The sequence below is a fragment of the Malaclemys terrapin genome, chromosome 18 (genome assembly GCF_027887155.1).
Source record: "Malaclemys terrapin pileata isolate rMalTer1 chromosome 18, rMalTer1.hap1, whole genome shotgun sequence".
In the NCBI taxonomy this organism is placed as follows: Eukaryota; Metazoa; Chordata; order Testudines; family Emydidae; genus Malaclemys; species Malaclemys terrapin.
The window spans coordinates 23197737-23209913 of NC_071522.1; the positions used below are offsets into that span (position 1 = coordinate 23197737).

Sequence of the window (12177 nt, forward strand, 5' to 3'; positions counted from 1 at the left end):
CCTCTTTTCTGGGCTTCCTGACTGAGCCCTACAAACCTGTGTTAGGCCCCGGTGCCCCTCACCTAATGAACTGCTGCCTAGCTACCTAGGCTGTGAACTAGCCACGGGCAGGGGGGCTGGAACTAGGGGGGCTGGGGGTGCAGCAGCACCCCCTGGCTTGAAGGGGTTCCATCACATACAGGGTTTGCAGCTTGGTTCAATGGCTCTCAGCACCCCTGCTATACACATTGTTCCAACATCCCTGTCCACAGGTGGAGCTGGGTTGGCTCCTTCTCCTTAGCAGAGCTTGTCACAGGGAGGCTGGGTGCCTGATCCTCTCTGGGACAACGAGTTTCTTCCTACCCCTGTCAGACAGGCTGGCTGATGCCCTGAAGCAGAAGGGCTGATCTCGCTCTGAGCTCTTCCTCTCCTCCAACGTCACTGGGGATCTTCTATTACCCACAGAAATGGCCTGTCCGTCTTTTTAATCCTCCTAAGGAAGGAGGGAACAAATCCCAGTTACAGCAGCAGTGGAACCTTCAGAAGGTGAGGGTCCATTTCAACTGTACCTGTCACTTACATAGCCCAGTGCCTGGTGCCCCGCAGTAATGAACAGGCAGGCAGTTCTGACAGGCAATGCCCACACGCCATGGGAATCTCGCCCACCGGCATCCACCGTGACCTCACTTCCCCTCTCATTTCCCATCTGATACCTACTCCCTCTCCAGCAGCACGTGTTCCCCCTCCCCCAGCACACTGAGGACATGCACACTGCAGACAACCCATGGAAACCAGCCAGCCAGTGGTTACAATTACCACCAGTTCCCACACCCACTATCCCATGGCCACGCTGCAGTTATCACCAAAGAGATAGGGAAGACACTCGGAGGATGCTGGCGTGTTAATGGGGATGGGTGTAGAGCTGAGTTACCCAATGCAGCAGGGCAGTTTGAGGGGAGAATCTCAGCCGGAGTGGTGATTTGCTCTTTCGCTGGGGTCAGTGAGATACCGGCTTTTGTCATTCCTGGAACTGTCTGTGGCACCCCAAGGCTCTCATGGGGGGCTCCAAGGAAGCCTGCCTGGGACACAGGCTGTATCTTCCTGTTAGACAAAGGTACAGGAAAAATAACCTGCCAACTCTGCTCCAATTCGCGTTCTCCTCCAACTACCCAATCATTGCTAGGAATCACTAGTGGCACTGAAGGCCTGGGGGGTGGGGGCGGGGGATGGACAGGCAGTGCCATGACATATGCTGCTGCTGCAAAGGGTTAAACACTTACTACTTTGAGGTTTGCTTCCTGCAGTTTTCTTGCTCTTTCCTCCAGGCGCTTTGCGATCAGGGCCAGCTCCGCGTTCTTTCTCTTCAAGTGCTTCACCTTCTCCTCAGTCTCGGGAAAGTAGTTCTTCCGCTAAATAATGAGTGGAATGGTTAACGGCCCTTTTGCTCACCCCCTGCTCACAGCTCTCCAGCCCCCCCCAAACCTCCATCTCCAGTCTCACCCTGTCCAGGCAAGGCCCCCATTATAACTACACACTCAGAGAGCTAGAGCTGGCAGAGGGCCCTGGCAGTAGAAGATCCAGTCCATCCTCTGAGGCTAATGAAGGATTCTTCAATTTCTACATTTTCTGGCATTTTGTCTGCTCAAGTTTTACACATCCCAGGTATTGAGGCTTCTACCCCGTTTCCCTGAGTCTCTTCCACAGCTTCCTATGCCTCACTGTCAGTTTGTCTTTCCCGATATTCATCCTAAATATTGCCCCTTTCTTAATTTCATCCCATTGACTTCCAGTTAAGCCCCCGGATGCCACCCTACACAATTCTCCTTCCGCTGTGCTTACATCCCTTAGCCATTTGCAGGCTCTTACGCTGTGCCCCGAAGCATCACTTAGCCAAACCAGGATTTAGCATTTTCAGCTCCTCTCAAATAGCAATCCTTCCATTCTCCTCAACCATTTGGGTTTTCTCCTCTGAGGTCCTTGCAGTTTATCTGCAGCTTTCCAACCATATGGTGCCCAGGACCGACTGCAAGCTTCCAACACCACATCCTTGCTTTGTGCCATGGCACATGGGTCTCTCATGTGCATCTACCTCTGCCCTCAGTCTCTCTAGAGATCACTGCTTTCCCAACACACCATCCCAAGCAGTCTCCATGTTTCAAATGATTTGTCTCCACATGTGTTAATTCCATTTTTCCAAGTTGTATCTCATTTTACTTTCTTCCCATGTTTTTATTCTCTCTAAATCCTTTTTTATTATTTATCTGTCCTCACTGATAAACCGATAAACTGCAACTGCTCCCGATTTAGTGTCATCTGGCAATGCCAGCCACAGGCGGTTTGCTCCTCTCTTAGAAAGTGTTAAGTAAGATGAGCCCTAAAATAAACTCCTGCCTTGCCCCACTGGATGCTCCCCGGCATATCTACTGTTTTCGTTGCCCTTCCTTCACAGGTCTTCAGTGACGAAACCAGAATGAATGTCGGGAGTAAGACCTCAAGACCTGCTTTGAGAAATGCTTTACTAAAGTGCACGTGCCCGGCATTATGGGGGAGCAGGAGTGACACCATAGCTGGGTTTGGCCAGGTTCTTTATTTGGTGGGGTGATAGGGCTATCCCAAATCTGTGTATTTTGAAACACGATGATTAATTTTAAATCCTTAATGAAGATTGTAAAGTGGTTGATTTTTAAGGGCATTTTGAGGGGAAAAAACAACCCGGGCTTAATCATCGTCCCCAAACCCACCATTTTGGATTGTTTGTGCTTTCTTCAGATCTTTTTTTAAAATACAATAAAGCAGCATAAGGGATTAAATTAATGTGAGCAAATGTTTAGTACATGTTGTTTGGACCAATGTAAATCTTTCAGCTCATTGCAGGCTACTCCTCTGAAGGTTTGCAAAGGGTTTTTTTTTGACTGTTGAGGGTGGACACATTAACAGTGCTCCAGGCATAAGAGTTACACAGGGACGGCCTTGTCTACACTACAAAGTTTTGTCGGCAAAAGTTACGCCACTTTCATTAAAGCGCTGTTGCATGTCCACACTAGCTCCTTGTGTTGGCAGAGCTCATCTGCACTAGCAGCTCTTGCATGGACACAGAGAGCAGAGCACTGTGGGTAGTGATCCCACTGTGCAACTGGCTGCAGGGTGCTTTGGGACGGGTTTGCAATGCCTCCGGGGGCAAGTACAGCATCACATGATGCAGGTTTCGCAGTCCCATGATTCCGGGGGCATCCAAGTAGATCGTCAGCCACTTTTTCAACTGAAGTGGGGCGGGGGGAGAGGAGAGTGGCGTGTCTGGGGCGGGGGAGACAGTAGGGCTGACCAACCGATCCTCAGGCAGGGGGAAGGGGACACACATCCCCACATCAGTCCCCGGCTCTGCTCAGCACAGCAGTCTCTCCCAAAGCACCCCGCTCTGCCTGCCTATGGGTCTGTGATTCCCTTCGAGTTCTCCCACAGCCTCCTCAGCAGCTCTGTGAGCTCTCAGTGCTGAGAAAGGTCAAAGCAGGGCAGCAGTCCCCGTCCCCCCCACGCTGCCTGCCCCTGTGGTCCCAGTGCCAGGCACAACAGGAGCATTCCAGTGATTTGCTCTTTGTTCCCCCCAGGAGCAGCAGGCTCCGCTGTCAGATATTCCTGGAGCTTTGAAAGGGGAGGGGCATATGCCTGCAGGGCCGTAGAGATCAAAACAGTGAGCAGAGCGGTCATGGCAGGCATTGTGGGATACTGGTGGAAGCCAGTTATGTCAACAATACAAATAGCAGCATCTACAAACTTCACCGCAAAAAGCTTTATGCCTCTCGTTGAGGTGGTTTTATCTGGTTGGTAAAACAGCAGTTTTGCTACCAAAATTAGCTATGTAGTGTGTAAACCTCCCCGGTTTTGTCGGCAAAAGCTGCCTTTTGCCAACAAAACTTTGCAGTGTAGACAAGGCTGACATCATGTTACTGATGATACTAGGGTGACCAGGCAGCAAATGTGAAAAATCGGAACTGTCCCTATAAAATCGGGACATCTGGTCACCCTAGATGATACAGATTCTGAGGCAGGCTGTGCACTCATGAGGCTGGATGCTGACACACTGGATCAGACGTTGACACTCAGCTACACATATTCGCACTAGCGATGAGAGCCTAACCGTACGTCTACCCTGCGGCTGGGAGCGTGTTTCCTAGCTCGGCTAGACACGCACTAGCTCTGCTTCAGCTAGCATGTTTAAAAAGCAGTGTGGCTTTGGGTAGCCCAGGTGGCTGCTTGGGCTAGTACACACCCAGCGGTTCCGGGTGGGTTTGTCAGCCAGCCCGAGAGGCCACCCATTGCCACCCCTGCCAAACTGGTCTTTTTAGCACGCAGAGAAAGCACACGTGTGTCTGCCTGAGCTGGGAAGCAGGCTCCAAGCTGCAGTGCAGATGTCCCTAACAATCCTCAGAAGAGGCAACTGTAACCCACAGTGGCTCTTTCTCTCCTTCTTGTGGCTGGATCACTTATAAAGCTTTATGAGTCTACTACGGCAGCCGGCTTAGCGGCACTGCTCGGCAGCTCAAGCATTAGCAGCGGCTGCTTTTGGAGCCTGAGGTCTCGGGTTCAGTCCTTGCAGGTGACCCCCGAGTCTTGTTATAAATGGTGCCCAGAGAGGGATTTGAACTGCTGTGGTTCTCGGAAGCTTTGGGACGAGCTTCCCTAGCCAGGCGCAATGGGGAACTAACACAGTGCGGCTCTTTGTCATGCTCGGTAGTTAAACCACTTAAAGAACTTTCTTGTGGAACTTCTCCTGCCAGGCAGCTAGGAGGTGATGAGCGTGTGAAGACGGGTTACAATGCAGTTGTAGTGCTGCTGTGGCACCAATGCAGGCCCAGGGTGATGGTTTGATGTGGTCGGAGAGTTGCCTTTGGATCTGACCTGGCGGAAGCCTGGCTCAGGGAAGCTGTGTCAGCAGCCAAATCTACATTGCCTCTTCCCAACAGCTGCTTCCTCCCCACCCCTAGTGCTGTCAGCCTGGGATTGGGTCTCTGATTGTCAGTGGGCCTGACTGGTTCTGGGGAGGTTCACAAGAGCCAGGCACCCTCGGCCCTGCACAATGTCCCAAGCCGCCACAGACTCTACCCAAAGCCCCTCTCCCATGCTCACCAGCAGGCAGTTTTCCTCCTTCAGGCTGGTGCAGCAGTGCTGTAACTCCTCCAGCGCCCTCAGGAGCTTCCTGTTCTGCTTCCCCAGGTCGCTGTAATCAGCACAACGCTACGGAGGAAGGGAGAGACAAGCTAGCACATCACTGCCACTTTACAACCAGCTCAGACGCACACCTGCCCACCCCTACTGTCCTGCACTAGCCTCACGTCCTAGGAATTCCTCCTAAAGGCTGAAGAATAGCATGATGGGTGTGGGCAGGAAGGACAGCGGGAGCTGGGATGGGATGGGAGGTTGTTTGGGATGTTCCCCAAACGTTTTACCTCATGCCCTCCCTTACTCCAGTCCATGCCCTTCCCCCCCACCCCTCCCGGAGCCGGGGCTGGGAGTGGGGGATGTGGAAAGAGGGGTCAGGAGGCCAAGGCGAGGCTGGGGCCACAGCTGGGGGTGGGGGTAGGGCAAGGAGAGCTGCCCATGAATGTTCCTCCCACGCTCCACAGTTTGGGGACTTCTGCTGTAGGGGGAGGTGAGATGGGATGGAATGAGAGGCTGCAGGGGGGGGAGGGGGAGGATGGGAGGCTGCAGGGGGAGCTGGGAGGGGGATGGGAAGCTGCAGAGGGAAGGGGTGGGATGGGAGGCTGCAGGTGGAACTGGGAGGGGGATGGGAGGCTGCAGAGGGAGGGGGTGGGATGGGAGGCTGCAGAGGGAGCTGGGAGGGGGTGGGATGGGAGGCTGCAGGGGGAGCTCGGAGGGGGATGGGAGGCTGCAAGGGGAGCTCGGAGGGGGATGGGAAGCTGCAGGGGGAAGGGGTGGGATGGGAGGCTGCAGGTGGAACTGGGAGGGGGATGGGAGGCTGCAGGGGAAGGGGGTGGGATGGGAGGCTGCAGGGGGAGCTTGGAGGAGGATGGGAGGCTGCACGGGGAAGGGGTGGGATGGGAGGCTGCAGAGGGAGCTGGGAGGGGGTGGGATGGGAGGCTGCAGGGGGAGCTCGAAGGGGGATGGGAGGCTGCAAGGGGAGCTCGGAGGGGGATGGGAAGCTGCAGGGGGAAGGGGTGGGATGGGAGGCTGCAGGTGGAACTGGGAGGGGGATGGGAGGCTGCAGGGGGAGGGGGTGGGATGGGAAGCTGCAGGGGGAGCTTGGAGGAGGATGGGAGGCTGCACGGGGAAGGGGTGGGATGGGAGGCTGCAGAGGGAGCTGGGAGGGGGATGGGAGGTTGCAGGAGGAGCTGGGAGGGGGATAGGAGGCGGGAGGGGGAGGAGGTGGGATGGGAGGCTGCAGAGGGAGCTGGGAGGGGGATGGGAGGTTGCAGGAGGAGCTGGGAAGGGAATGGGAGGCTGCAGAGGGAGCTGGGAGGGGGATGGGAGGCTGCAGGGGGGACCCTGCCCCCTGCTCCTAGGGTGACCAGATGTCCCAATTTTATAGGGACAGTGCCGATATTTGGGGCTTTTTTTAGTATGGGCTCCTATTACCCCCCACCCTCTGTCCCGATTTTTCACACTTGCTGTCTGGTCATCCTACCTGCACCTCCCCTTCCCCCCTGGAGCCCAGCCAGGGAGCCCGGAAAGTTGTGGTCCACGCCTACTTCCCATGGCTGCCCACGCGGCTCTTCTTACTCCGACCTGGCTCCAGCTGAGGGGTGGGGCCTCGAAGCCATGCCCACCATGGTAAGAGCCACGTGGGCAGCTGTGGGGAGCCTGGATCCCTCCACCTGGCCTAGGTGGGGGACCCGGGGGCAGGGACACAGGCAGGGGGTTGCTTTCAGCCTGCCCCCCCGGCGCAGGGGTGGAGTCTTGGGGGGGCCCTGGCCCCCCCACTTGTGGGAAGGCTCTGCCATCCCTGACTTGAGAACAGAGGAACAGCTCAACCAATCTGAGCTGAGCACACTTTGAGCAGCATCTGCACCTCCCACTGACTTCCTAGCAGCCCAGCAGGGTCCTCAGCTCCACAACAAGCTCCTTCTCTCTCCACCATGTAACCCAGCCAGTGTCCACACAGCCTGATCCCCACCCCTGAATTCTGTCATGGTCGCTTAGAGCCACCCCCAGGAGCAGCGATCTGCCAGGCAGACGGAGGGAAGGTTATACCCTCCGTGTGACCCACAGATGGGCATGGGGCTCTAGTGGGGGCTCCTGGACACGGACTCTGGTGGGAGATCAGTGACTCCTGGGGGAGCAGAGTCCTGGCATGGGGAGCATGGGGGATAAGGACATGGGGGAGCAGCGATCCGGGGGGGTGGGAGCAGGGCCGGCTTTAGCAGGTGCGGGGCCCCACACCGGGACGCGAATTGTCTCGCGCCCCCCCCCAACTCCACCCCGGCCCCACCCCAACTCCGCCCCCTCCCTGCCCCATTGGATCCCTCCCCAAATCCCTGCCCTGGCCCTGCCCCAACCCCGCCCCCTCCCTGCCCTTTTGGATCCCTCCCTAAATCCCGCCCTGGCCCCGCCCCCAGCCCCGGCCCCTCACTGTCCCATTGGATCCCTCCCCAAATCCCTGCCCTGGCCTCGCATCTTCCCCAACACACCGCATTCCTCCTCCTCACCCCTCCCTCCCAGGCTTGCGCTGATCAGCTGTATGGCGGCGCAAACGCTGAAGGGAGAGAGGGGGGAGAAGCTGGACGTGGCTTTTTTTTTTTTTTTCCCGCTCCGCCGGCAGCCCCGGACGTTGCGGGGCCCTCTTAGGCACGGGGCCCCATTCCGGGGAATCGGCTTAAAGCCGGCCCTGGGTTGGAGGGCATGTCCTCCTGACCCCAACAGCAGCTCCATGCCAGGTTGGGCTAAGCAGGGATTTCTATGAAAACAGCCTGGGCAGCTCCTCAGCTGATGTCAACTGGCACAGCTCCTTTGACTTCAGTGGAGCGGCTTGACCCCAGCTGCCAATGTGACCTCTAAACGTCACTCCCGCAGGAATCGGGCCTGGGGCTGTTGAGGGGGGGCTAGATGCAGTCTTAATCGATGGGAAGCAGAGCTGAAATGCTGTTGTTGGGGCGGGGGGGATTGCTAAGAACGGGAAAGGCTGTGTCTTGGGCCCAGCAAGGCAAAGGTATTCTAAATCCTAGTCTTTAAGGTGCCACCGGACTCCTCATTTATTTTGTTTGGTTTGGGGCCTGTGATTCCCTTCAGACTCCCCCGTGCCCGGCAGTCTCTGAGATGCACTGAAGATGGCGTTAACTCTTGTTGCTGGGGAAAAGTGATAGTTGGTTTACGTTGTCCTGAGTTGCTGTGGTTGATCCCTTCAAACCAAAACCAGACTAAACACACACAAAATGGGGAGCAGGGAGACAATGCGAGGCAGAAAATGCATCTTCTGTCTTTCTGTTACTCTTCTGCTTGCCACCTCACTGCTGGGAAACGACAGTCCCAGCTCATGGGCTCATTGAGAGAGCTGGCAAAGGCTTTACTTCAGCTTGGCTTCCTGGCCCCAGCCCCTGGTCATGTTGCAAAAGGTGCATGTGTCTGTGGCAAGCAGTGGGGGTGAGCCCCCTTGCTCGGTCTGTAGCTGGAGGATTCTTGAAGAAGAGAAGGAATATGTAGGAATTATTTGCAAAACATAACTTGAATTTCAAAATGTCGAAAACAACAGCAGATCTGTGTATAGATATGGATAGAGATAACCCTGTGGTTTTGGCTTCCTGCTACTAAGCAGCCAGCCGCAGGCATGCCACAGACAGCAATGTCCTGAAAATGACGTCTGAGCATGCAAGCTGTCACCATGTCAGCGTCAAGCTTCTGACTGGCTCACCACAGCAAGCACAGGCCCCGTGAAAATCTGCCCAAACGCTTTTACCAGCAGCACCTAGGAACTTGGAGGCGGTTCTGTTTGTTGCTTGGAATGCTGGGTTGCTGTTGTTACAAAGCTAGCACCCTGCCAGTCCATAGCTGGGCTAAGGGAATGTTCCTCAGTTACTGGAGAATTGGTTAAAAACTGACAGTATGTAGCTGGGGTTGGCAAATGCCCGTGAAATGGCTTCATTGCCCCTTGAGTGGCTCTTTAACAGTTTCAATGTTGTGCTGATAGGTCAGGCAGGCTGGAAGGGTTAGATCCCCTCCCAAGGAAGACTCACCAGGCTGCAGCAGCCAGCTGTGGTGGGAGCCTGCAGGAAGGGTCAGAACAGGGATAGGAAGAGGCAGGGAGTGGACACTAAGACCCAGAGGTGCCCCAAATTTTCAGGTGTCCTACGCAGCCGCTAAGGCTGGCCCGGGTGGGAGGTTCTAGACGAGCATTCACCTCTTTGGGGTGCACTGGCTGGGGCTCCTTCCTGCCATAGAACTGCAGGGCTGAGAGGGCCCAGACGTATCCTCTTCTCAAGAGGATGTGTGTGCCCTGCCAAGACAGGAGGGACTGGCTAGACTTCAAGCTACACTTATTAAATATTCATTACTAGAATGAAATGGCTTTTATTTTATTACACACGCCTTTGTTTACCACAAACAATAATGCAGCCTCGTTCCAGGCCATGCTAATAGTCCTAAGTGTTTATGGCAAGAAATGCTTCCAGACTAAGCTTTTCAACGGAACCGAAGACACTTAGGCAGCCAGAGCCTCCTTGAGGCTCCTTTGAAGACCCCTGCCTCGTAAAGGAATTAAGCTGGGATTTTCAATCTGCCTATGGGAGTTAGGAGCATATATCTCAAGTTCACCCAGTCTCAGAATTTGACAGCGAACTAAACAGGTCAGCAGGGGCAGGGGAAAGAAGCAGTGTCTGAGTGCAGCAATGCAGCTGCGTGTGTTCTCAGGGAAATTCTAGGGTAATCACCAGCAGTACAGGAACACACCCTCTCTCAGCCTTTCTTCTAAAACCAGAGCAAAATTGTATAAAATACTAACCACTATACAAAAGTTACACACTGCAAACTCTCCACAGCCCTCTAAGCAAATTAAAACATCACAATCATTCTGCAAAAGAGCTGGCACAGCCATGCAAGGAACAAAAACAGAAACTTCCTTTAGCAATTCAGTGTACCCCGAAAAGGAGCACAGGCCTTTTCCACTCATCACAAAAGCCAGGATGCAGTTACTTCGCCATTTCTGCAGCAAACAGGACCAAAAATGAAATCTCTGATTTAGTCATTAAAAAAATCTCAGTTAAAGAAACATTTGCAAAATGTTGCCCAGCAAAAGCTAAAAGGATCAGTAAAAATATAAGAAGCCTATTATAGCAAGAAATGGGTCATAAAATATAGTTTAACTACAGCCAAAAACCAAAAAGCCCACAAAATTTCCAATGTAATTTTAAAAGCCATTTGTGGAGTGTTAGCGCAAAATCTGCAAAGGATCCCAGCACCCCATCTTAGTCCCTGCTCCTGCCATGTGAAACAGCTGGGCAGAGCCCTGCAACCATACTGAGTCCCAGTAACCTCAGCCATGCTCCAGGTAGGCACAGGTCTCTGTCCACTTGCTTCACATTGTAGGAGCAGGTCCTTCCAGTTGGTATTTCTGTGTCTGTCCCTTATACACTGATCCAAACAAACCCAGCCAACAAACAGAAAGGTGACAGTGAAATAAAGAATCATCATAACTGTGTTAAAACCCCACAAAGTTCAATCAGATTTCAAACAATACAATAAACAACAAAAAAGCGAAACAATATGCAAATGAATCTGGCGTGTTGCGAAACGTTCAAGAACACAGCATGGTGCCTTCAAACACTGATTGTTAGAACTGTTTTTTTCCGCAGAAAATGTTGAGTGTCAGAAACGGAACGATTTGATTCAGAACTCCCAGTGTCGCAGAGCTCTAGTTGGGGGTGGCTAATGCTGCCATTCTCGCATCATAAGGTTGCTCATGCAACCCAAATTCAGATTCCTTGTGCACCTGGAGTCCTAGCACAGTGCCCCTGTCACAAGCACCTTCTAGCTAACTGACCAGGTCACGCTCGCCACAGAAGTGAGGAAGGTCCAGTTCTGTTCAGCTGAATCAACGGGGAATTTCAGTAAAACCTACACTGACATTTAGCCAAGACAATGGGGTTTGTGTTCCTACTTCTGCAAAAAGCATCACAAGCTCTTCTTATTCACATGTGGTCACAGGAAACATCACCTCCAGCAGCCTCCTTAGCACCTGCTGCTTTGCTGGCACAGTAAAGATGCAAAGGCCCCTTGGGGAGCTGACAGAGGCAGACTGCTCTGCCCTCTTCTACAGATCAATGGGTCCTTTCCTGAGAGGGGCGCAAGGCAACCTGATAGCCTCTTCCACATTGGCCTTGCCGTGCTCAGGATCAGGTAGGCTGGTTCAGAGTCCAGGTAAAGGACTGAGGAGTTAATGTGCCCCTAAAACTGAGGGGGAGAGACAAATAGGGAGGATTAAATGTGTGAACTAGGAGACAGGGACATCTCACCCGGAACCATGACCAGTTCCAATTCACTGACATTGGAGCAATTCCTCTCCATCCAAACACTAGAACAGCAAATCTAAAAGAAAAAGTCTTAGCAGTCAGGCAAAAAGACAATGACACAGAAACACCTCAAGGTTGCTGTCAAAGTCAGATCAGAACTGCACACTGTATTCCCTAAAGTGTCATTTTATGTGCTGCTTCATCTCTCACAAACTGACCCAAATAGAACAATTTCAAGAGGTGACCTGAGGATCCCAAGCAGTTTCCTTTCTCCACCGGGCAAGCCTGCGGTCATCCAATGCTGAGACAGAGAGTACTTTGAACACTCTTTCCAACTGCTGATTACCAGCCGAATACACACAAGTGGAACAAGTTTTGCCTAACCCCCGAACACGAGCAGGCCTCTCTACTTGGGTGAGCTCCTCATGGGACTTTACACAGTAGACTACGCTGCTTCTGACAGGAAGCAAGATGCCTGGACTGTTAACAATCTAGCTCCAACACCAGATCTTCGGAGTGAAGGACCTTCCGCCGAATTGCCGCCGCAGACTGCGATCGCGGCTTTTTTTTTTTTTTTTGGCTGCTTGGGGCGGCCGAAACCCTGGAGCCGGCCCTGTCAATAAGAAACTACTGACAGTGACCATTACAATCTGAAACCTTCCTACTTAGCTATTCAGTTGGTTTTGTTTCTTTGTCTGCTTTAATAAAAAGCACTAAAAAATTCCATTGCAAAGCCAAACACTCA

General features: G+C 53.3%; 1 protein-coding gene across 1 annotated transcript in view; it reads right to left on the reverse strand.

Annotated features, from left to right (window-relative positions):
- The window catches only part of TSPOAP1 (TSPO associated protein 1), a 179347-nt gene that overhangs the window by 157498 nt on the left and 9672 nt on the right, over positions 1-12177 (reverse strand). Inside the window, exons 2-3 of the mRNA XM_054008163.1 lie at positions 5104-5211; positions 1260-1388 (exon numbers count right to left, since the gene is read on the reverse strand). Of these exons, the coding sequence (XP_053864138.1) occupies positions 1260-1388; positions 5104-5211 (237 nt within the window). The remainder of the gene's footprint in view (positions 1-1259; positions 1389-5103; positions 5212-12177) is intronic.